Source organism: Gambusia affinis, linkage group LG21 (assembly GCF_019740435.1).
Source record: "Gambusia affinis linkage group LG21, SWU_Gaff_1.0, whole genome shotgun sequence".
NCBI lineage: Eukaryota > Metazoa > Chordata > Actinopteri > Cyprinodontiformes > Poeciliidae > Gambusia > Gambusia affinis.
The window spans coordinates 8,746,592-8,772,382 of record NC_057888.1 but is presented as its reverse complement, the minus strand read 5'-3'; the positions used below and the strand labels follow the sequence as shown (position 1 = coordinate 8,772,382).

The 25,791-nt window shown below is 36.1% G+C and overlaps 1 protein-coding gene and 1 long non-coding RNA gene across 3 annotated transcripts in view; one reads left to right on the top strand and one right to left on the bottom strand.

Moving 5' to 3' along the window:
- The window catches only part of LOC122824120, a 48,854-nt gene that overhangs the window by 7,847 nt on the left and 15,216 nt on the right, over positions 1–25,791 (bottom strand). Inside the window, exons 4-5 of one of the 2 annotated variants that reach the window (XR_006369448.1) lie at positions 16,756–16,937; positions 9,623–9,894 (exon numbers count right to left, since the gene is read on the bottom strand). This is a non-coding gene — a long non-coding RNA (uncharacterized LOC122824120). Of the gene's footprint in view, positions 1–9,622; positions 9,895–16,755; positions 16,938–25,791 lie in introns of those variants that run through there. The other variant, XR_006369449.1, reaches the window with a different exon arrangement.
- On the top strand, positions 3,022–9,478 carry en2a (engrailed homeobox 2a). Its single transcript, XM_044104354.1, has 2 exons — positions 3,022–4,102; positions 6,384–9,478. Exons 1-2 carry the CDS (start codon positions 3,616–3,618, stop codon positions 6,701–6,703), a joined length of 807 nt encoding a protein of 268 aa, XP_043960289.1. The 5' UTR covers positions 3,022–3,615; the 3' UTR covers positions 6,704–9,478.

The following is a 25,791-nucleotide window of genomic DNA, read 5'->3' as shown; positions in this document are numbered from 1 at the left end:
ATATATATATATATATATATATATATATATATATATATATATATATATATATATATATATATATATATATATAGGCCACACGCACGCATCCCAGCGTACGTATGTCTTATTTTTGTACAAGAAAATACAGGAACAGGACAAATAGAGGTCGTATTTGTTAATGTGGATTTCTGCAATGGAAGCAAGGAAAGCATTTCAGTGTGTGATTAGTAAATAGTATGTTTACTGCAAAAAAAAAATGCAAATAAACAAAATTGTACATTTTTGCTCCATGCGCAGCCAACAAGAAATTTAAGCAGCTGCAGGGCCTGCAAGGACGTGATGTTTGGGATGTTTGCGTTCAACATGTGAAATCGTTGCAGACGTCGAGGCCTATGACTGGTTTCCATAAACAAGGTTTTCTCTGCACAACAGCAACAGCTGCATGGCTCTTTGTTAAACGCGTTAACAGTCAAAACAACAACAAAACCAGCTTTAAACAAAAAGCCTTTGCCCAAACTGCATATGTTTTAACTATTTATTGCACATTTAGGTGGAATGTATACGACAGAAGCCTTATTGCACTTTTGGAGTACAAAAAGGCAACCGGTATGATGAAAACAGAGTTGGCGTACATTTATTTATTTACAGGATGGTTTTGCATGAAAGAGCAAAAATCCTTATTCAAAGTACCTAACAAAACCAAACAGCTGTAAGAAAACACCTCAGCCAATAAGAAAATTCTACCACATATTTACCAGTTTATAGCATAAAGGCGGTAAAGTAAAATAAGGATTTCATTTGACTGTAGCCCTTTTGCGATCCCTTAACCAGACAGGAAAGTGGCTGGTTAAGAGGTTGACTCGAGTTGCAAAAATCTTGCAAGTCGAGTAAAAAAAAAAAAAAAAGTAAATAATTTCAGAAATAGGTGAAATAATTAATTTTTTTGCTGCATGCCATTAAATGCGGGCAACTTAACAAAAACCATGATATAGCAGTTAATGTTCAGTTTTCCTTTAACAAAGCGGATAGTAGTGACCACGATGGGCGCTCGCCTGCCAAAAATGAACATATAAAAGAATGATTGCATGAAAGTAACTATTTCTACCTCTTTTTCGGGAACAAAAATCTTCTAAAATTTACAATCTGTCCTAGACTCGTATTTTTTATATGTAAAAAATCATTTTTGTAATGTTTTTTTGTCTTTTCCAGGGATTTTAGGGGGGCTTGGTTGAATAATATGTAATATATTGTAATGCACAAAAGGCCTCCCCATTCTAATTCAGAGTCTGCAATGGTGTCATTTCCTCCAGACGCCCCTGGTTTTTTGCTGGGGAGGTTAGAGGCCAAGCCCAGGCGGTAGCGGCCTGTCTGTGGATCCATTGTCTGCTGCTTATTTAGCGCTCAACATTAATCTGCGCTTCCCCTCACAAGTGAGAAACAATCACAGCGTGAGAGTGGCCTGTCTAATTACACCTTTCACTCTCAACTTGCCACTGTTTGGACTGGAGCACAGAAGCGGTGGGTCTTGGTCAGGTAATCAAAATTCAAATGTTTAGGCTCGGAAATAAGATATGTATTTTTAACTTCACAATGAAGCTATTGTTCTAATATTCTTTAAAAAACCAAATGGTGGACACATATAAGTTAGGGATTTGACCGGAATTAGCTAAAAAAGAAAATACAATAGCAAAAAACAATACATGTACTCTTTAGAAACAAAGCAGCAATCAAAAAGGCGAAAGCATAAAATACGATTTTTTTTTCTGCAAAGCTAGCCAAGACGAGAGTAGTTTCATATGCCAAAATTTCAAATAGAAACAGATATTAGAAAAAAAAATATTCAAGCAATAATAAAACAATGCTATACGATCACATCCATCAAAGTAAGCACAAAACATGTCAGGCGCAAGATAGCATTTTAGAAAATATAGGCGTTCCCCAAAATTGCAAACAAAAATAAAAGAGGAAAAAATGTGGAAAAGACAACGCACGTTTTTTTTTTGTTTGTTTTTTTTTGTTTTTTTTATACTAAAGAATTAACTCAGTCACTCTCACCGCCGCTTTTTCTGCAGATTTCTCCTTATTGACGCAAACCGTCCCGGCTCCAAAACGCCAGAGGAGCACCGTCCGTCCTCACTTCTGTGCTTGGGGGAGAAAAGCACAGAAAACTCGGCTTTGGAGGTGGTCAGCAAAGTTACTCAAAGTTTTGTCTTTGGCGCGACTCCGGATCCCGAGCGGCGCGCACAAAACAGTTTGTTTGCATCACTGATTTCTTTTAAAGGGATATGGACCCTGTTCTGGGGCGACCGCAGGCGTCACGGCAGGAGAAAGCAATCACATTTAAAATACTAAAAGCACATCAGTGTTGGCTCTTCTGGCCATCGAGCTTTAATTATCACGCTTTTTAGTTGCATATTATGAGATGAAGTGACGCTATTTTGGAGGAAACAAACACATATAAAGAAAAGTCGTTAAGTTCAATTATCTAGTAAATGTTAATATAGTGATATAATAGCTTAGAAATCCAATATTGTTTTACTTCATCTCCTAATGTTGATTTTTACACATAATCCACACCAGCTGACTGTATGTAAAACGTTCTTATTTAAACTATATATAGCTTAAATTTATCACAAGTGTTACAAGTGGGCCTAAATTCATCAAATAGCACCTCACTTCTACGTGATACACCAGGATATGTTGAATTCCCCCCTAAATAGGTCAGTTACAGAATTAGTATTGATTTAGGCAGATTTTCAACTGTTAATCAGCTGATGAGTATTTCTACTTTTCATCTACAAAAGTCACCATAATTAAACTTCAGATCATTCATATATGTTCTGGAGCATATTCAACAAATGAAAATCTAATTTCCTTATGTGTTACTGAGATTGTTAAACCCCGGGGATCCTCGTGCATGGCTGAACATGTCAACCCTACCGTTGTTTTTGTTTTTCTACTCACAATGCACATTTTCTCAAAGTCCTGAGAAAAATAAAGTACAACGTGTCATGAAATACTGGGTGTATCTGTGTGCATGCACCGGATTCAAATTAGGCTTTCCTCCTCGTACATGTTCAGGGCTCTTCCCCTTTTACTAGGGCAAGGATGGGGCGTTTGTAGACTGCTCCGTAGTCTGCGTCATGTGGCCCAGTTTCTGCCTTCCTATTGGTCAGAGGCACGTGTCTGGGAGGAGGGTGGGAGAACGTCACTCGGGGGGCTCGCATTGAAAATAAGAACAAAACTCCAGAGTGAGAGTATTAGAGCATCAGTTTAGGAGCCTCTTTATTTACCCTTAGTTTAGTTTAGGTGTAGGCATCCCGAGGACGCACAAATCGGATGGTGGTATAAATTTGGATGGTGCGCAAATGGCAAGCGCTTTAGCTCTAAGATATCACTTGTAACCCGATTTTAAGGGAATATATGAGACAAATTATGCTTTTCTCAAAGGACACTACGGCAAGATTTTGCGTGGTGTCCAAGGCACTCACTGGTATCTGAGTTGTTTTATTTATTTATTCTACCCGTGCAGTTTTTTGGGGTAATTTCCCTCAAAGTTCTTCGCAAAATTTCTTGCTGCGGAGGGAGCGACAAAGGGGTTAAAGAGCATAAAGTGGGGGAAAGTGAATCAGTATGGAAGAAAATGATCACGGCAACAGAGATGCGGTGGAGCGACAGGAGTCCGCGGATGAATCCAATAGAGCCATCCTCCCCCTGCTACAGGCGCCGGGAAACCTGCAGATCCCGCACCGGGTCACCAATTTTTTCATCGACAACATCCTCCGGCCGGACTTCGGACGCAAGAAGGACGTGGACGCTCACCGCGATGAGAGCAGCCCAGCGTCGCGGGAGAGCCGCGGCAGCCCCGCCGCCCCTCAGACTGAGCCGGTGGGCAGCACTGTGCCAGCGGAGGGGACCTCCACTCCACACACAGTCACCGGGCCCAAGAAGCCCGCGAAAGCCGCCGAGGAGTCCCTGAAACCGAGCGGGGAGAGCGGAGACCAGTGCCTAAGCTCAGACTCAGACAGTTCCCAAGCCAGTTCCAACCCATCCATGTCGCAGCCCATGTTGTGGCCAGCCTGGGTCTACTGCACCAGATACTCGGACAGGCCTTCTTCAGGTTGGTGACATACTGTATATTTTCTGTAACCTGAAATACCCCGTAACACTGACCCAGGATGGCTTGACCGAGTTTTAGCTGCAGTAGGGAGAACGATCGCTGTGTAGCGCACAAAGCGAAATAAAAAAAAAAATGCTTTTCTAAATACAAAAAAAAATATGTATTTGAACCTCAATCTGCATTCAGAAATAGAATTTACACAAAAACGTGCCATCGGGTCCTAACAAACTAAATTAATGTATCTTATTATTATTAAACCTAAAATAGAATTCTCGAACGAGGAAAGCAGGCCTTTTGAGAAAATGAAAACAAAAGAGGATAAATATTTAGTGTCGGCGAGCAGAATTTTTACTTTTATTTTTAGCTCTCGACAAAAATATATTACTAGTGACACATTTTTAAAACTTTACGCAAAGATTGTTTCCCAGTATGGTAATACAATTTCGAGACTCTTGGAGTATTTTTATTTTTTATTTTTTGCAAGTTAACACAAGCGCGCTGAGCCTCTTCTAGGCGACGGAAAGCCTTAAAACTAATAATTGATGCACTTGTAGAGTCTGGGCATGCTTTCTAAAAGTTATATTTGGGGTTATAGCAATGTGATTTAATAACTATTGCTGCTCAAGATGCAACAGTCAACTTTTTGGTATATTTATAAACTAACTAATAAACTCCCAGTAATTTATCGTCTCACTGAGAAGCAGATACGTCTTTAAAGATTTTTTTAAGTGCATATAAAAAGTGGAGTACAACTTGTTCTCATGCATTATGTAATGCTATACTATAGAGTGGCGTGGGGGACTACTACTAGTTGCAGGGCTTCAGTGCTTCAGTTCTCATTTAACATATAGAGTTGATTCTGGGTCTGTTTCGTTTATGTTTTGGCGCACTGTTTCGGATCAGAAGAGCTAGCAGGCCGTCTTTCCAGGTGAAAAGTGACTGAACGTGTTATGGGAGAAGCTCAGATCCAAAATTCTGTTCACGTCCGTCTGCCAATGAGTTTTTCAGAAAGTAAGGGAGGCAGAATGAGAGCGACAAGGCAGTGGCAGCAAAATTATTCTTAATTCTTCACTGAGCAACAAAGACACGGATTCGTCTATTTTCCTGCAGAAATCTGTTAATATGAGTGCCTAAAGACTAGACGATGTCGGTAAATGTTCAATGTGTATGCGTGTGTGAGTGTGTGTCTGATGTGTGTCTGCGTTTGTAAGAGAGGGAGCAACAGGGAGGCATGACTGCTTTTGGGAGCTTAAGGCAGATTTTGAGCCATTGTTTGCTGTCTTTTTCTGCAAGTTTTCAGAGCGAAAGATATGGGTTTAAGTTATTCAGATAATTTTACTTTGGATGTTTTTGGTGTTTTTTTTCTCTCTTTTGATGGTTTTACAGAAACACAAACCGAACTGAGCACGCACCAGATGAGTAGGTTTGTTTACATTCATTTTGGACGACTAGAATAAATATTCGAGAAAGAAAAAAGTGACCCTTTGTTGTAAAGTGTGCTTTACGCACGGATTTTGGGTGCAATTGATGTTAATTTTCATAATGCAAATTGGGAGAATATTATACGATTCACGTTTCAGCGAGGTAGTTTGGTCGAAACCATAAAAATATGTTCCTGGTGGAGCTGTTTTGGTTTATGTTTTGGCTGGTTTGTGGTTAGTTCGCTGTCTCGACAATTCCTATCCTTATTTGTTTCCACACGATACCATTTCGTTTTCACAAACAAACCGTTTTGTATTTAAGCTATTGTAATCTGTTTATTTGTCTTTGTAGAGAAGTACTTTCATCAGTGGTGGTGATAAATGTCAATTGAAACGCTCAAATCTCGAGTAAACTGCTGTTTAATTGTCAGTGATGATCTGAAAACATTGTGTTACGCGTTATTTCCATATTTAAATTCTGACTCTTGTTTTGCGCCCGTTGATTCTCATTTAATATGCAAGATTTTGAACCCTGATTGTACTAAAAGAACTTTCATCGAGCTACTGATGGTAAGATAAGATAATATGGAAAATTATCTGGACTACAGCTTATTTGGTACGAAATAGAACTTTCTACCACATATTTTGGGAAATAGTTACATTTCGTCTTGACCATACATACCTCGACTTTTTGGCGCTTTTATGGACAAAACTAGAAAAGTACAACATGGCAAATGGGCGAAAAAGTATTACTTTTTTACAATTATTTGACCAATTATTCTTCTATATACTGACAAACAACTGCATGTGTTTCTGAAACCCCTCCACCTCCCGCTCCCCAATCTCTCCACCACACTCAGGGCCAAGATCTCGCAAACCAAAGAAGAAATCGACCAGCAAAGAGGACAAGCGACCACGGACGGCCTTCACAGCAGAGCAGCTGCAGAGACTAAAGTCGGAGTTCCAGACCAACCGGTACCTGACGGAGCAGAGGCGGCAGAATCTGGCGCAGGAGCTGGGTCTGAACGAATCCCAGATCAAGATCTGGTTCCAGAACAAAAGGGCCAAGATCAAGAAGGCCAGCGGCACCAAGAACAGTCTGGCCTTGCACCTGATGGCGCAGGGACTCTACAATCACGCCACCGTCACGTCGAAAGACGAGAAATCAGATAGCGACTGATTCCCAGAGAAGTAAACAGCAGCCTCCTGACGAAAAAGAACCTATAGTAATCCTATGATAGATTTATATAGAGATTAAAGCTCTACTTACAGGAATATTTAATGTTACCACTGCAGATACTTTAACTATCACTCACCATGGATGTACACAATGGCTCCAAGAAACCATAACAAATGAATAGATTCCCTACACGAATTTCTAACCCAACCATAGGCCTCTATAGGTTCCTATGGGAATATTATAGTGATTTTTTCGTTATATGGGAGGTGTAATCAAGCCTACAATGCAATAATATGATCGAATAAAGGGCCAGTGTATAGCCTTTACCAGCATAAATTGTTTTAAAAAAACAGAGATATTTCTGCAATATCACGTCTATAAAAGATGTATAAAGGTACGTTTTCATTGTTTTTGTCGTCCCCGCCCCCTTCCCGGGGCTACACATGCTTACACTCTCCATTTTTATAAGCCGTATAAGGATTACTGCTATCCATGATTGTCATCGTGTTACATTTTAACTAACTGGCACTTGACGTTTTTACTTGTCAGTAAAGTGGGAAATTAATAAAAAGAAAAAGAAAAAAAAGAAAAACTGAAGTCCAAAGAATATTTTTCTGCTGCATCCAGGCTACTGTGAATTTAAATATGCTAACAAGGTTTTTCTAATGCCATACTCGCTTGGTTTTCTTGGTTGTTTTTAGCGTGAAAAGTGGACAGCGAAATTTGTTAGGGCTAATTGGGCACCGCATTATTGTTATTTTTTTATTATTTATTTAATTTTGTTCCCCAAGCGTTGTTGTAATGCAGTTTGTTGGAAGTGACCAGTGGCGTTTCTTGCAGGAATGGCACCCTGGGCGAGGTTGTCTTTTGGTCACCCAATGCATGTAAAAAACCCACACCCAAAAACTATTTTACAGAGAATGTTTTATATAATTCAGCAGAATCATTTAGAATTACACATATTGAACCTATAATTGATCTACATTTTTGTTCTTATGTTTATTTATGACACAAAGAGTTGGGGATGCACCGATGGATTGGCCATATGTCAAAATTGCATCATATTTTTACTTAAACAGCTCCAATCTGTGATCGGCAAATTTATGTCTGTAAACACATTAACTAGCAATGTGTACTCTGATGTATTTGTCTTTGGTTCAAAATCCAGTTGAGGTGAGGGATATATTCTTCATGCATAAGTTGCAATAATTTTGTACTTTCAACATTTGCTGTTTGAATTAAAACTACACCCATCAAAGGAGCTGCAAAACATTTTATTTTCTCTTTGATGTGTCTTAGTTTAACATAAAAAAAAAATCTGAATTCATAAAAATGAGAATTAGCACCTCATACCTCATAGGAAGTTGAATATTGGCCAGAAAAATCTAATTGGTGCATCTCTAAAAATAATCTTTTTTCTCTAAATAGAGATAATACATAAGAATTACAGAAAATATCAGTAGAGATTTTTTATTTTTTTTTTCACCACTAATCATACTATGCTTTTCATAATTTTCTCAGTTTAAGATGTGTTCTTTCTCCTTTCTGTGTCGTGGCGCACCCAGACCAGGCCGCCCTGGGGAGATAGCCATATCTCAAAAACCGCCACTGGAAGTGAAAGAGCAAAATATTTTTTTTATTTTCTTTTTGTAACTAACACACAAAGGTAGGCCTTGCTTATATGATTATGGTCATCTCACAGCCTTTAAATAAATGTGCGTGTTCTCTTCATTATATGCCAATGCATCAGTGCAGCTATTATAGTTTAAAATAGCAATCTAAATAATTTTTTGTAGCTAAACAAAGGCTATAATGCTGCCTTTTGAGTCACAGAAACAACTCTGTAGCATAAAGACAATGATGACAACCATTTCTGCGCACTCTTTAGACTTTTACATGCAGGTTGTTGGATGTTCTTGGTAAATCTTTCTCTGTTTACATTTTTATTGCATATCCATATATCATAAAAAGAAGGGAACTGCGTCAGTGACTGTATTACAAATCTCTTATCGTTGTTGAAAGGACTTCATATGTGTATTTATATAGATTATATTGAGAAAAAAATCTATCCAATGACCAGTGTTGCTTTAGAATAGATATCTGAGGTGTTTACACTGCTTGTTTATCTTGCAATAACTTCTTTTTGTTTCATTTTTGTTTGTTTTTCTTTGTGAATGAAAAAAAAAAGTTTATGGGGCCTTTTTTGCATGAAAGCTGCAATTTGTTGTACTTTGGGCAAAAACAACTGTGTTTATTAACTTTGGTCTTTATCGACAAAAAAAAGTATGATCGAGTTTCAGACTGTATCCATACCAAATTGTGGACTTTTTTGCCTTTTTTTCAATGTGTTTTTTTTTCTTTTGTTGTGCATCTGCAAAAAGTGTGTGTGAATAAAAAAAAGAAAGAAAAATCCACCAAACAGAAACACACTTTGCCTTAAAAAGTTCGAGTTGGAACTTTTTCCTGAAACAGAACTGTGCCGAATCAGAGAAGCAGTGTTACTTCAAATGCAGACTTACTCAAGTTTTAATGCCTTTATGAGAACTGCTGGTACGACATTATGAATTTACTCATCAGCGTATATCTATCTATATATGAACATGTTTAAATGAAATTACAACACAGAGTTGTAGAATACAATGCTATTTTTTATTTTATGTTGGAAGTATTCTTTGGTATAAATGTACATAATTTGTATCATGTATTAATTGTGTAATTAACTGCCTCCCGAAAAGCCGCAAAAGAGTAAATAAAACCTTGGAGATTATACATGAGTAGGTTTCTGGCTCTTTTTGTAGTCATCTAGTGAATATACATACATAAAACTTTTATTGTGTTGGTTTACTCAAAACAATACATTACATGTTCACAAATGTATGTATAAACATAAGAAATCTCCATGAAATTTAATCAAAATCACATTCATTAGTTTCCAGATTAAAACATTTGCAAAAAAAAAAACAAACAAAAAAAAAAAAAACATCCAAACATTATGCAAGTGAAAACCTTGAACAATTCCCAGGCATGTTTCCTCAACAATGCCTTATCTGCATTTCCATACTTGCACCGCTAGTCTTTGAACGCCATGTCTAACGGCCAGCGACTAGCATTGGAGCAGATTGGGGGCTGCTCCCAGCACTGTCTTCGAGACGGTCAGTCTTCTTCGCTGCCTCTGAAAGGAGCCTGAGCTTCTATCGCGAGGCAGAAATGGGGAGCAGAGAGGGAAGATAGGGAGGGGGTGGGGGAAAGGGAGGGTAAAGAGAGCAATGAAGGTCAAAGCCCGTCATGGCTGCAGGTGGCTGTCCCCCCTTCCCTCCCTCCTTCACCCTACTCCACCTCCGCCTCTCTTAGTAACCCATTCTCCACACACAGCTTTCTCACTCTCTAAACTCATACACTAAGTCTGCCTTACACACACATACACACATACACACCCACGCACACACACACGCACGCACACACATTTATCACTGTATTTCATTTTATTCTCCCACACATTCCCCAGACTCCATTCATTTCTGTTAGTTCTCTCTCTCCCACACACACACACACACACAAACACGCACACACGCACATGCGTATACACACACACATTCACACTCCACTGTTGTTTTGATCCTTCATTCAACCAATAGGAATCTTCATTTGAATGTTCACAGGAAGAAGAGCTGCGGGAAGTTCAGATAGGGACACCAATGAATGAACAGAAACTAAAGCTGTTTAGCAACATGGGCGCATTCTCCTGGAAATTAATAGAAAATGCGTTATCTGTGGATGGTTTGGAAAAGGAGATTAAAGATTTCTCAAGAGAGATTCTGTCAAAAGATACTAGCAGTTAATATTTCACCTGCAGCAGATAACTGTACTCATGTCTTCATTTAGTATGATTTCAGATATGTTGATTCTGGAAGTTAATGCTAATGGAGAGTCCAAGAGGAGACCAAGAAGGAAACAGACATCCACCATTTTTAAACATCTTTATCGCTTTTGCGAAAGATATCTGATGACCCCTCAAATCTTCTTCACATTTGCACTGGGTGATTATCAGCAGAGAAACCAATAACTATTTACACAGGAAATGAAGACGGGAGGGGGTGCACCACAAACAATCCTCTAGTGTGAAAGACATACTGAGAATGCAATATATGATATATAAGGTATTTCCAGTCAAAATAGACATCTCATGTAAAATTCAGGCGGAACAAAAAGGTTAAACAAGCTTTAAGTTAACATTACATTTTATTGAATTTTACACTGCAATACCTTCTTATTAGTAAATGTTTTACAGTGTTACACAACATATTTCACACGGGAAGGCTAAGCATAGGTAAATTAGTAACAGAAAAATTTTAAAGGGGCAGAGCACAAAACCTCTCTGTCATACTGATTTTAAAGTGTTTTTATTTTTACGTCTGTATGGAGTAACAGTTCTGTTCCTCCGCCACTTGTTGCTATGCACTTCTGGACTCCTGGCTGAAAAAATCCTACTACACTTTCCCTTTCATTTCAATAAAGACAAATTAGGCGGTAGGGAAATATTTTTAGTCAGAAGAAACAAGAGGAAATATTTTTAGTCAGGAGAAACAAGACCAGCTATAATAAGCATTAGACAAAACACAAGAAAAAGTGCAATAATCAGTATGCTATGTAATCTTAGACAGTAGGATTAACTAGTTTTCAGTTTAAAATAAAGAGTTCCATATTTTTTCAGATTTTTTTGTCAATAGTGTGAAACCATAAAATGTTTTTATTTTTCAGTTATCGTACCTAATAATCTGAAGCCAGCCCGTGCCTACAGACAGTGGTGGTTTCAGCATTAACTGCACTTTTGGTGAGCTCCAACAATATTGTTCTGTTAAAAATGATATCTTATGTTTTTTTTTAAAAAATAACACATGGTGAGTTAGTTTTCAGGGGCTTATTTTGTCGAATATTGCTGCTCTCTTCTTGCTGATCTGCTCTTTATAGACTAGCACAAATTTAACAAGTTGATATTGTGCTTGTTTATCAGTCAGACCACCTGCTAAATTGGCCAGAATACAAGTTGCTGCTTAGTAGACACTAGTTATACGCTAGTTGTGAGAGTTAATGCTTCTTTAATTTCTAAATCACAACTATCTATTGGAATTTCTTTATTGTACATTGAAAGCATACAGTAGCCTTCTTCCAGCTAGCTGACCACCAGTGCACAGCACCAAGTGGGGGAGGTGCTTTGCTGCCTTACTCTATGCTCCATAAACCTCTTATCAGTTCTTTTGATTTCTCTGGCATTTCATTCAACTTTAAACCATAATGATAGTATGACAGAATTTTATGGGAGATTTTGAAGCCGTAAGCTTTTAAAACTTTGGTGTACATCAATATATATTGGCTTATTGGTCCAAAGAAAACTACAGAAATTTAAACTTACTGAAGAGAGTGTGGGATGCATCAAGTAAAGTATCAGTGTATATATCTCTGCACACAAAAGGGCCCCATCCTGCTATGACCTCTTCTACCATCCTCCTCCTCCCCTACTGTGTCATTTACCCACAGTTTCTGAATGCTTCCTACGGCCAGAGTGGAATCTGCTCAGAGGTGCCCAGGCTTTGTGGCGGAAACATAATTAAAGTGGTGAAAGATGTAAAAGGTGAAGAATAGGGATGACATCAGGCCAATTTCACACTTGGCACTCGAATCGCTAGGTCCAAGCCAGGACTCTTGCCTCGCAACACAGATCAAAGCCCACTGTCAACGCACCAGTGCAGGAAAAAAAAAAAAGAGGCAAAAGGACACCTAACTATGCTAATCCCCAGGACGAATATATTTTAATCTTGTTAGAATACAAGTTAATGCCGTGGCTCAGTGGCTGAACTTTTTTTTTTTTTTTTTTTTGCAAGAATGAGAGGTGGACAGAACTACTTTTACCTTTTCTACATGAGGTGCCTCTGTCTGGTACTGCCGAATAAACAGCCATAGTCTGAACAAACTTTCTTTTGGGGATACTCACCGTATTATCAAGCTGCGTACTGTACAGGCAGCAGATACTGTAGAGGTCCCAAGCCATTGAAAAGGCAAGCAACAGTTTCATTAAGAACAATGATGGGAGGGGGAAAAAGTGTCAGTGACCCTATTTGAATCCCCACTAGGGCATCTAACATGCAAAGGAAATGAGTATTTTGTGGACCAGTTTGTCCCCTCTCACACTGAGCCCTCCTTTCTAAAAGCACCTTGGTAACCCTTGATCTCTCATGTATGGAAGTCAGGGTACTGGGGCCTGCAAAAGTTGACTGGGCAGACAATAGGAAGTGGATGCATTCTGGTAAAAGTCACACCCAAGCAACTCTCATTTCACACACAGGGTTTGAGTGACCCTTGAAGAAGGATCCAGAACTTTTAAGCTCAAATTCTTTGGGTCACTTAGAAAACACACCTGTGGACTGTTTTTTTTAATGCTAGCAACACATTTGATCTATAATCGACTTTTATTAGTCTTGCTTTCTGCTCATTACGAAGTAGAACTGATGTAATTAACGTCAGAGTGTTGTTTTTAATAAACATCAGATCCACATTCTCTGATTTGTAGACCAATTTTTGACCGAGTTTGAGCATACTGAAAACTAAGCCTTTTTTATTCTTTTAACTCAGTGACCAGTGGGGTTAGACACCAACCCCTTTGTGATCCTATGTGGATAGGCATGTATAGACAATGTATATATGTTTGTATGTATGTATGGACCAAAAAAAGTACACATCAAGCCTAAATACTAAATTTTCAAAAATACTTCCTGATCTAAGTCTTAAGGGTAAAACAAAGAAAATATTTGCAAATACTGGACCAGTGGGAATCACTATAAATAATGGTATGGTAATTCTAAGATAAATGATAGTAAAGGCAAAATCAACTAGTAATTGAAGATTTTTGTGATGTTTGTTATGATGATGCTCCTTATGATGATGGTGATGATGAAGACAATCATGACAAAAGTCATGAAAAAGAGTTCAAATTGAAGTGTACATAAAATGCTATAAAGATATTGATAGATAGACAATAAATTGATATGAAATTAGGGATGAGAAATGTAGAGTTTGAATATCATCCAAATATTTTGTAATACTTATTTTAATTACGTAGGTTAAGAGTAAAACTTGTAGAAACTTGGAATAAGTGAAACATACTTACATTTTTGTGATTTTTGTGGCAATTACGAGTTATTATAAGTCATGTAAAAAGTACTGCAAACTATCAAAACTCTAAAGGAGATTAAAGTTTTAGCAGAATTTTATGTTATATTAGTAGCGGTTATATTTTAAGTCACCATAAAAGTAATGAAAACACAGAAGGAGCAAAAATTTTAATAAATTGATTCAAGCTATTTGGTGGGAGGTTTTAGTCAAGATCCCATAAGTAATTAGGAAATGTAATACAAATCAATATAATACAAATATAGGTCCATTATGTTATGAAGATATTTTGCATTTTTGGTAAAACGTATAGGAAAACTTATAAAAACTACAGATTTGGAAAAATGACTGAAAGATTTTGTGGCATTTATAGTGATTACCATATAAATCAGAACAAAGTAAATAATGAATGGGTGTTATAGACATTATATGGTATTTATTGCAAAGGCAATACAAGCTGTGAAAAAAGTAACAAAAACTAGGAATATACATTAAGCAACTTAATAAAATATTTTGTGGTACTTATGGTGATATCAATGTAAGTTGCAATAAACATAATACAAACTAAAGAGACTGAAAGTGGCTTAAATTTTTATCAAGGCATTTTATGATATTTATGGTGATGACTAAAAAATACATTAAAAATGTATCAGTCTTTTGGCAAAAAACATCTGCATGTAATCAGACTCCCCAAAAAATAAGAGTTATCTATTATCAAATAGACAACCTCATTACCAAAACAGTTCCATTCAGTGGCGATACTAAGTTGCTAAATGTTATATAATTGCATTTAATAAAATTTTGAGTTATAGATCTCAAGAAAATCAATGTTAAAAATAATTTAAAGAGAAAAATTAACTATCAACAGTTTATTACTATTATTATCTCGAATGACTATCATAGTTTTTAAATAATATTAAAAAATTTGATAAGTCCATAAAGATCTTTCAAAAAACTGTATTTTTCCAAATCCATTGTACACATTACATAATCTAGAACCTTACAATCATAGGTATTGCTGTGAAAGTAAAGCTTATACATTATCAAATAGCATGCTTCAAATCACCAATTACATGATTCAGTTCAATTGAGCTGATAAATAGAGCATTGTCAAATTTGGAAACATAACTGAAGGACTGGCTGAGGCTCTTATGGAGCTGACTTTGTAGGTACAGTTCAAATTGCGAGATTCAACCTAAACTGACTTCTTCTAGATTTACAGTTCCATCAAATTCAATTCAGTTCAATTCAGTCGATTGACGAAGCACAAATTCACAACAGCTGTCGTCTCAAAGCCCATTTTTATACAAACAGGTTCAATTTATAAACAGTTATAAACAATTTATTTCAATCAGATTCATTCCAACACAATCAAATTATATATTTAGATGCAGTGTAAATGCAGTGTGACAATCCCAGTATTCTGCAAATGATACAATATTAATATCTCACAGTTTTTTGTGTCTGCTTATAATTTCAGTTATTGATGAGTTAAAAATGGTTTTGTCCAGAAGGTACTCTTTAATTTTATAGATTTGTACATATATATACATATATGCATTGCATGGTAGATTTTCTTTCCAAAACTTTCTCCATCTCAGCAGGATTTTTGAAGAAATTAGACCACTTTATAGGTAAATTTGGATACACATTATATGCCGTTGTTTCCTGGTGAAACTGGTATGTTTTTGAAATAACAAGGTAATATGGATAAATGTTTCTTGCTATTTATACTTAAATTTAAAACAAAAAATATTTTATTAATTAATTACTCATTGTAAAACTGAAAATTTTACATGAATTCTGCAGCTGAAATACTATACCATGTTGATTAATATTAATTCAATATCATTTTTATTGTGATACAATAACCAAAGTGGAAATATTAAATAAAAGCATACAAGAGTTTACTAGAAATTTTTAGATTAACATTTTTGACGAAACTTTTACAATTCTAATATTAACTTAATAATTAGTGGGGCTATCAGTGCAGGTTATGTTTACAGTCAGCTGCTTGCAGACTTGACAGACAAATGTTGAAATACAGAGCTACCTCATTAATTTTCTGTTTTTGTTGTGACTGGAAATACTTCAAAACTGCCAAATTTTGCTTTCTTGTAAAAGCTGAAAAAGTGCAGTAGCATTCTTTAAGCCAGCTGAATGGCAGTGTGCAGTAACTCACTTCAGAGGGGAACTGAAATATTATGCCAAAGAAAACTTTCTCTGACATGTCATTAAACTGCACCAACTGTGTGTGCATGCCCAAAATATTTTCGAAACATTGATACTAACTCTTAGCACCATGGTATACCTTGATACTGGTAACCAGCCTACATTTACCAGTAACTAAACAATTATCAGCATTTTGTCTTTTTGGTATGCATCCCTGAATATTAGTTTAGAGTGACTACACACCTCAAAACATAAACTTCAACATAGATTACGCTCAAAACTATGTGAAATCCCAAAGTTTTTAACCTAAAACTTCTGCTTTGGATTAACCAAGCATTATTCCAAAGCTAGGTTTGGGCATCCTGTTCTGTATTTAATGCATGAAAGAAAATACTATTACTGGTTACAAAAAATTTGCTCAGGTAAGTTTGTAAAACATAGTTGTCACAAGAGACACAGGGGCAAATTATGCTCTGAAAAACATCAGTGTATTCCGTTATGAGGTACATTACAATTTCATAAGTCAAGGGAGTCCAGGCAGTAGAAAGTAGATCTCTTGAGCAGATTGGTTGCTTCTTATGTTACATTCTCCTTACACTAATAAAATAAAGATGTAGCTACAATGTACAGTCATGCCAGTTCAGGCCTGCTTTTTACTGAGTTCATGTTGCTTGCTGACACACAGCTAGACAGGGTCAAGGATACATCTGACTCACCTCAGACCTCTGCTTTCCCCCCGGAGAATGGCCTGTCACTCACTTTATGGTTACGGATCATAGCTGACAGAGGCACAAAGTGAGAGCTCGATGCTGCATCAACAGCACCAACATCATCGCCAAAAAAACCCATCCTTAGTGTGACATCTTCCTCCTAGTCCACCAACACAGCTCTCTCTGCACTGTGGAGAGAAAAAAAAACAACATTCACACACCGAGAGCTAATAATAAAGTGTCATTCAGCGGGAGTGGGGAAGCGCTAAAAATAATGAAATATAGACATTTACCTTTAAATTCTGCACACTGATGCTTGAATATAGGAAGTCTGGCAATAGAGTTGTTAAGAAGTGGCAGCCAATGCTACAAGCTTTAAAATGACAGGGTATATTTCTTAATTTAAGCTTTTCGCACAGACTGGGTGTGAAAATGTTCAGTGTTGAGCTTAGTGAAACAGCGTCAGGTTGCTGTATTAAGATAGCCTTTAATTAGTGAGATGACAAAATAATCACATCCACAGAGATGTTAGCCTAGGAGCAATGGGCTTTGCCAATCTGTGATCTTTCCACTTTGTTCTTTTTTAATGATTTAAATTAATGTGGAATTGAAAATAATTTCAGATGCCTAAACTAAGATGTCAAGCACATATATATTGCATACATAATTTAAATACTTTAAATTTTAAAATGATACATAGTAAAAAAAAATGGGATAAGGAGCTATCATTTAAGACACAGCAACAATATGCAATGAATCATTTAAAAAAAAAAATATATATTGCCAACAAACTGGACAAGTAGCAGTAGCGTTATTGTATAGTGAGACTGAACACTGAAATGAAGATATTAGTATTGGATTAACAGATTTTTGGAACCGATGGAGTAAATTTCCCCTTTTTTACTTTTGCATTAGCTTAAAGAAGAACATGCAGGTAGTTTTTGGTATTTTGTAAAGAGCAAAATCTGGTGGAAGTGTGCAACCCTACTACACTAAACCTCAACAAACATCATTATGGAGCCTGAATTACAGTAAAATTTAGTAACGGACATGTATAAAAGGGTACTGATGCATCAAAATCCATACTGTAATAAAAAAATGAAAGTCACACAATTTTCACACATATCTCAAAAGAAATATGTGCAGTTGAAAAATAAATAACATTTGTTTCAATAATTTAGATCAGCGTCCACACCTTTCTAGAAGCAAAGATTTGGTGCAGAAGAACTCAACACAACCCCACGTTGCAGCCAGTGCGCAATAAATTTCTGTCTCAATTCTAAAGATGCATTACAGAACTGGGGTTTTGGGGTGTATTAGATCAGCGCCTAAAAATTTAAATGTATCGTAAAATTCAATAAAGTCATGTAAAAAAATCTTAGCCTTTTCATAAATTTAGATGCTACCCCGTTGGACTTAACTCTGGACCCAGATGGATGCAATTTAGCCAAAAACATTGTTCTCGTTGTTGAGAACGTTATTGAGTTGGCATACGAGATGAGGCGAGCTGCGGCTCAGCCGATCGTGTTTGCTCACTGGGGTGGGCGTCTCCCTGCTTTTTTTTCTGTTACCCTCTCACTCATTTTGCTGCATGCTGCCATTTTAACTCACTCCTGAATGGCAGGCGAGAGGGCGTGGCTGGCGATGGCGGCAGCCATGATGGTGGAATCACCAGTGCAGCTCCTGTGCAGAGGCTTCATCAGTCAGGTTCTGAATAAACTCTATACTGTAGTTTACATTCGAACTCAGGTACTGTGTAGAACAGACGATGCAAGAGACGTTTCACTGAGGACACTATCACAAATAAGAATGTGTTCATTATGCTTTCCTAATTTCGCAATATTTGCTTTTGGTTAATTTTGTATCATCTAGATAAAAAACAACTATGCACAGAAACAACTGAGATCTTGCGTTAGTAAGACAAAATTTAAATAAGAGCAAATATATTTTCTCACGAAAATAAAAACATTGTTTTACCATTGTAATTTTACGTTGTTTAAAAAAAAAATCTTTCGAGGTTATTTAAAAGAAAACCTCTCTAATTTCACATCTTTTACACAAATTAAGGTGATCATGACATTAGAAAGCCAAACTTCAACTTCAAAAAAACATGATAAAAACAGCTGTTTTTTTAACACAACAACCCTTCAAAATTGGGAAGACAAGAGAACATTTCTTCAAGTATTTCATGTTTTTTTCTTAAATCTGTGCTGCCAAATTTGGTGTCGGTCCTTACTATTCAATTAAAATGAATTAAATTAAACCATTTACATAATTTATGCTTTTTCATTCTAGGATGGTCACATAGTTGAAGGTCTGTTAATTCCAAGTCTGTAGAACTGGAAAGACAAGAAAACATACCAGTAAAGAACTGTAGCTGTTTCTAACTTTATCATTCATACAACAATGAGTGATGGCAAACCTAACTATTCCAAATCAAATATAGCTAAACCATTACAAACTTATAATGTACAGTTTAAAAATGTGTAATTTACTATTTTATGTTACCTACAGAGTTGAGGACCTTTGAGTTAGTAATTTTTTGACTTCCTGTTTCCCTGTATAAACATGATGGGACACTGAGGCAAATTTCTCTTAGCCACCCTTTAAAATGGATAAAACAATAAATATGTTTTGATAATTTTTTTTCTTGCAGTACTATAATTAAAACCTGAAAACCTGAAAGGTTAAAACTTTATGCTGAGTATAGTTATTCAGAGGGAAAAATTAAACATACAGTCATGACTGTTCAAAGTGGGAAAGACAGGAAAACATGGCATTAAAAGAAATAAACATGCATTATAAAGGCTAATGGCCTAAATTTGCTCATTAGAATAGTCATCAATAATGGCTGAAGCTGTGACACACAAGCCAAAGAACGGACCAAAGTTTATCTTGTCACCACAGTGAATAGGATAGCAAAGAAGCTCTCTATTAAAGAACCGCAGCAATGAATATTGTATAGACAACAAGTCGCCATAGCAACTATCCTTTTTACTTAATTTTTCAATAACAAGAGATTTAGTGGCTACTTACTGCAAATATATATATAAAAAATAACTCCACAAGTGCATCCAGGTTGTGTCCAATAAAATGGTTTTGAAATCAAAGAGCAATTCTATATTTGGTTTGAAATACATAAGGCAGTAAATTCATGCCTGTGGTCTTTCTAAGCAGCATGTGTTTAATGTGGATTGCATCCATACGCAGCCTCACTTCCCCACCTCCAACTCTGAAAATTATAAAGAAGAAAAAAACTGTCTTCCTTGACTGACCACAGCATCTCCTAACCAACTATGTTTGAGGTCAAAGTTCATTATATCCCCTTGGCAACACCACAGCAACTAGAAACAACGGTGTCTAGACAGGTCATGGTGCCCCCTCCCTTTCCCCAGGAGTGCCAGCACCCCCTCCCCTTCCATTCCTGGCTCTTTCCGGAAGGAGGTGTCAGTGGCAGCCAAGTACAGGGTAAACAGGGCATGGTGTAGGGGAGGGGGTGGCCTTTGGCCCGCATGGGGTCGCATCAGCACCTCCACCCTCCATTGATCAAAGATGAGGATCCTCCTCACCAGGACCTTGGTCAAAAGAAGGCAGGGTCGGGAGATGAACCCTGCGTTTCTGTAATCTAGACGTGTCCAGGCCCAATTGTCTCCTTTCACGGCCCAAAATGGACCCTTCCGGTGCTGCTGATTACATTAGGGAGGACAACCTTTTTTCACACAGGGGCTCCCAGACAAAGAGGCTCTTCCATGCTCCTCGCCATCTGGTCCCCAAAATAACAGAAAAGGTCCCAGGAAAGAAAAGAAAAAGGAAAGGGGGAAAAAAAGAGCCCAGCAAGCACACAGCTTTAACTGAAAGAAACGCTGTTTGAATAGATGGGATGGCTGGACAGTTAAGCAAACATACAGTAAAGCCTCATGTTTAAGCGGAGATTGGAAGCCAATCTACATCAGCAAATAAAGCAGCATACGTGGGCTCTGATAAGTAGGTCTGTAAACAGAGCGATGTGCCACCGACACACACAAATACCACTCCCACAGAAGTATAGAGAGTCTTCATCAGTTTACAGTGAACTATGGTACCAGTGTTGGTTTTAACACAAATGGCGCCCTGGGTAAAAACCCTCTTTCACAAATTTGGATGAGATTATATTTTATCAATAAAAGTTTTAGAAAATTAAACCACCATTTTTGCAAATAATTTGCAACGAGTTTAAAAAAGGGTTTAAATTGTCGAAATATTGTGCTTTCCATTAAAATAAAGAATTGAAAATTTTTGTTTTCTAAAGAAAAAAAGTTTGAAAATACCAAAGTTTTATTTTCAAGAATATGTGCAATGTGTAATAATACACTAATAATACATCTAAAACTAAATACGTTTAGATTTTAAGCTAAAGTCAAACTGGCATCTATACCGGTAAGTTAAAGGGCCATTTAGATTAAAGGAAAATTTCTTTGCAAATACCAACGTTAGCATTATTACCCGGCCAAAGTATGTCAGAGTTTTCTCTTGCAGTCTCAGCACTGAGTATATTCTTACAGTCAGTTCAAAAATTAAGGAATAAGGAGTAAAATATATTGGATTACCCCAAACATAAGATGTTTTGAAATGTTTGAAACAAGTAAGTCAATAAAAAAAAAAGTATGTGAATAATTTATTACACCCTTTGCAGTTTGGCACCCTTGTCAGAGGGCTATTACATCCATATTAGAAAGTGTCACTAAATAAATTTTATCATTTTGCAATTTTCTAGCACAAAATGTTGAACAAACTACATCTAAATGTTAAAATGCTATAGAAAAAGAGAACATGATATATCTTAGGATATTCCTGCATGTCTAAAAAACACCATAATAAACAATTATATTCAATAAATTAGAATCTTCCAATGAGACTAATTTGTCAGCTTAAAAGTAATTTTTTGAAATAACCATTCTGTATTAAAAATGTTTTTTAATTGATCTGATGTTATGTTCTAATCTTAGCTATCAACATAGTTACCATAAATAAAGGCTTAAAAACGTTAGTATTTGTAATGAAACTATATGATGTGTTTCACTTAGTGGACTGAGTTTCTAAAAAAATCTTTTAAATTATTTTCTAATTTACTGAATATGACTGTGTACAAAAGCACTAAAATATTTAATAAAATTAATAGAAATTTGATTAAGTATTTGGCTGTCCCCTGACCACAGGGCGCTCTGTGTGGTGAGCCTTGTCAATGATTTGAAAACCTGATGTTGTATCTTTCTAACTTGACCAATGCTAGTAGATGTTAGATGTAAACAGTGTTAAAAAACAAAGACATATAAAAGTTTGGAAAAAAAAAGAATTAAGAAGTCAAATCAAACAAATAGGCGTGATTTAAGATGTAGTAGATTTTGTTGAGTTTCAACTAATTGATTGCCGACTGATTTGCAACATTAATTACTCTTGCTATAGCTGTCAGTTTGCAATTTATAAATCTGCTTTTAAGTACCGTAATTTTTCTTTAGTTGCAACACCGCTGACCTGATTTAATGTTCCCTGTGCTATTTGACCTACGGAGAAGATAATGTCAATATCAGAACTCCAACAAAAAGTGCAAGTATTCAGCAAAAAAAAAAAAAGAAAAAGAAACAAAAGTCAGAATTTTAATACAAATTGGCATAAAAATGTATCTTCAGATCAAATAAAATGTCTCCATGTACACTTTCAGAGACTTATTTAGGTTTCATTTTTGCTGTTCTAACATGAGATCATTCTGAAGAACCTTCATTTTTCAACAGCAGTTTAAAGAATTATTCATCTTTGAAACCGACAACCTGATGACTCCCCACTGCCCTCTTTTGAAGATTATGTCCAATTTAAAATCCTGCACATCTTTGTTGAGTGCAATAATGTGCTCTGCTCACTTCACTAACCTCCTTAAAAAGGTGTTCATGTTCAACATGCAGTCACTGCAGGTATGATACCCTGAGTTATATTGTCACACAAATATATAACCTGGGATTTCTGATGCTTTATTTAGCTAATGCTTGATTATGTGCTCTGTTGTGCATGGCCTGTCTTTTCTCTCAGTTTGAGCTTAGAAGAAAATTTGGAGAATAAACAACCTCATTAGTGGCAGAGGTGATGCTGCCCTGGTTCTTGAACGGTTTTGTTGGGGGAAAAAAGGAGGATGTGCAGCACTGGTGAGGAAGGTTGTTTCAGATAACTGCAAGTGTGATTTTGTTTTTTAATTGTGCTATTCTACAAACAATAATTTGTTGGATTCCAAAAGATTTTCAACACTTAAAATTTTATTGCGGCCAGTCACGGCCAGTCCTAATGTTGTCTATTTTAGTCATATTTACACATGCACCCAGCAAGATTACCGTTATAACTTATCACCAACTCTTTTTTTAAAGAACGCACATACTTAAGGTTTTAGATTTCAAAAGGAGAGGAAGAATTAGAGAAATCCACTTTGCAGGAACAAAACGCATAAATTATTAACTTGCATGTTTTTGTAGATAAGGAACTCCCACAATATCTACTGTGAAAACAGGCAAAACTTTGACAATGTTATTTTTATCTGCGCTTCTAACCAGAATGAAAAATTATAATCTCTACATTTTTACATATTGCAACATCTTTTTTAAGTTGTCTTATCTAAAAACTAGAATTTAAAGCACCCTCCACTTTTATTGATATCTGCAGAAAGGATGTGTAAAAAGCCTTGAAATAAATGTATATTTTAGTGCAGAAGCATGATTTTACACTGAAAATTTTAGAATGCAACCTTTGATTAGAGTACATTTAAATCATGGAATAAAAAAAATCACTTGCTATGAAATAATAATTTTCAACAAAAATTATTGGTCTCCCCCTTGTTTTGGTGCGTCTAACAACTGCTATAAGATGAGAAACAAGTATTTGTTTAAGAGTATTAATACATCATGTAACAATCTGTTCCATGATGTATTATCAACATACAGTCCAAAATGGTCACACAGCACATTTCTGCAAGGTTGTTTAAAAAAAAAAAAAATTAACTGACTTTGGACTTTCTTGACAGCTATACCCTGGGTGCAACAAATATTAGTGTCTGTGTCTTAAAAGACCTGCATGAACACATGACAACAAGCTTCTCCCTTCCCTGCTGCATCTAAAGCAGCATCCTGATGTGTTCATCTGTTCACAGAGGAAGCAGTTTTCTAGCCTAATGATATACAAAAAGAAACACGAAAGAGGGTAACCTGCAAGGCTTCTACTTCATGACATAAAGAAGTCCAAAAAAAGCCTGGATTTATGAACCTCCATTCAAGCTACAATTTCCTCTCTATAAGCAGGACTTGGACAAGCCATTGCACGATGCAAGAGTTTTGATACGGCACATTTTTGTTTACTATTATACCCTTGTGAAAAATGAAACATATTTCACATTTCGGGTGGTTTAGTGATGTGTGTTGCAATTACTGACTAAAACAGCAAGACAAAAGTTCAATGCAGCAAAGATGTGCATAGAATGACTGACTAGCAAGGGCCAAAAAATATTTATGTCTGCAGCACCATCCATATTTATTGGCACCCTTGGTAGAGGGGCACAAAAAAACCTTTAAATGAATACATCTTTTATTGTATCAGCATAGTTTTATTAAAAAAGGGGAAGTAGATTGGTATTTGTTAGCTTTGGAGATTTTTTAACTTCCATCACTGTTCTTTTCAAAGTGCTTTGTGGCAGGATGAACTTGAGTCATTTTCCCGGCTGGTTCAAAATAGCTCTAGTTGTTCTAACCTGTTTCATGGCTAAGTGGCTAATTAAAATGAATGTGTACAAACCCCCAAGAAACAGGGTCTCACACATGACTAATTAAAGATTCAATTTAAAAATGTAAAGTATAATCAAAGAAAAATACTTTTGATACATTTACTTTGTGAATAGTTTGCTTTCACATCTGTTATTTTGGTAGAAAATGTTCTTTTAATGCAGAATCTTTTGAGCAAATCAATAAATGTACTAAAACCAAAGATTGGATTTTTCTATTTTTTTAGTATGAAATAATGCTACTGCAGCAAAATATTGTTTTGTTTTATACAAATATGTTAATTAACTTAACCTTTAAAAAAATGATTGAGGAAATTAACCATCTGCGTTACATCGTCTATTCTCCAGAGAAAGAGGAAGTCATGGATTACTTATTGAAAGTTATTCTATACCAAATTAGAATGGTAAAGTATAAAAGATATAATTGTCTTATTTTATAGAAATAGTTAGAGGTCTATAAAATAAGGTTTTAAAAAACTTAAGAGTTTTCTGTTATACTTTTCTGAGCATTTTAAATCCTTTTAATGATTTTTAATAAAAGGCACCAGAGAAACTGCATGCATCATCAAGTAGCCGATGCCTAGCATTGCTAGTCTCCTACCTGACTGTGCACTGATAGTCAGCTGACTGAAAGAGAGCAACAAAATGTTTGCCCCATGTTCCAAGAAAGACAAATTCAGTTGTTTGGTAATATTAATAATAAGACAGAAAATCCCAAGAAAACTAAAGGAGTACCAGCCATCACTCATATTAAGGTAAGACTACTGTCAAGTTACTGTTGCATGTTTGTTAAACAGCTGACTGTAGGTTGGTTCTGTTACTCTATAATGAGCAAAATGTCAAAATATGACATTCTGATTGTATTCTGAGCAATGATTGTTTTAATTTATAACAAACTAACAACCAAGATAACATTTTGACAACATTAATATGTAACATTCTATATCCACATCTCATTGTGCTATTTTATCAGTGAGAATAATGGCTGATTTTTTTCAGTTTTAAAGAAGACAACACAATAAATACTGTTTGAAACATAAAATCTAATAATATATAATATGAGCAAATCAAATTCCATTGAGCTTTCTGTGCCTTTGCATCATTTAAAAGTAAAACATAGTTCTCTACATACTCAGGTGACTGTCCTGTTTTGAAATTCATGAACTGTTTTGCATGTTTTTCTTCTGCTTGAATAAAACAAAGTGGAAGTGTAAACATATTTGGTGCAGTTCCAGCCAAAAATGAAGCAAACC

Excerpts from the sequence above, each read along its gene's own strand:
- en2a (XM_044104354.1), top strand. The coding sequence starts at position 3,616 with ATGGAAGAAAATGATCACGGCAACAGAGATGCGGTGGAGCGACAGGAG. Across the intron at positions 4,103-6,383 it reads CTCGGACAGGCCTTCTTCAG|GGCCAAGATCTCGCAAACCA; the intron begins GTTGGTGACATA and ends CACCACACTCAG.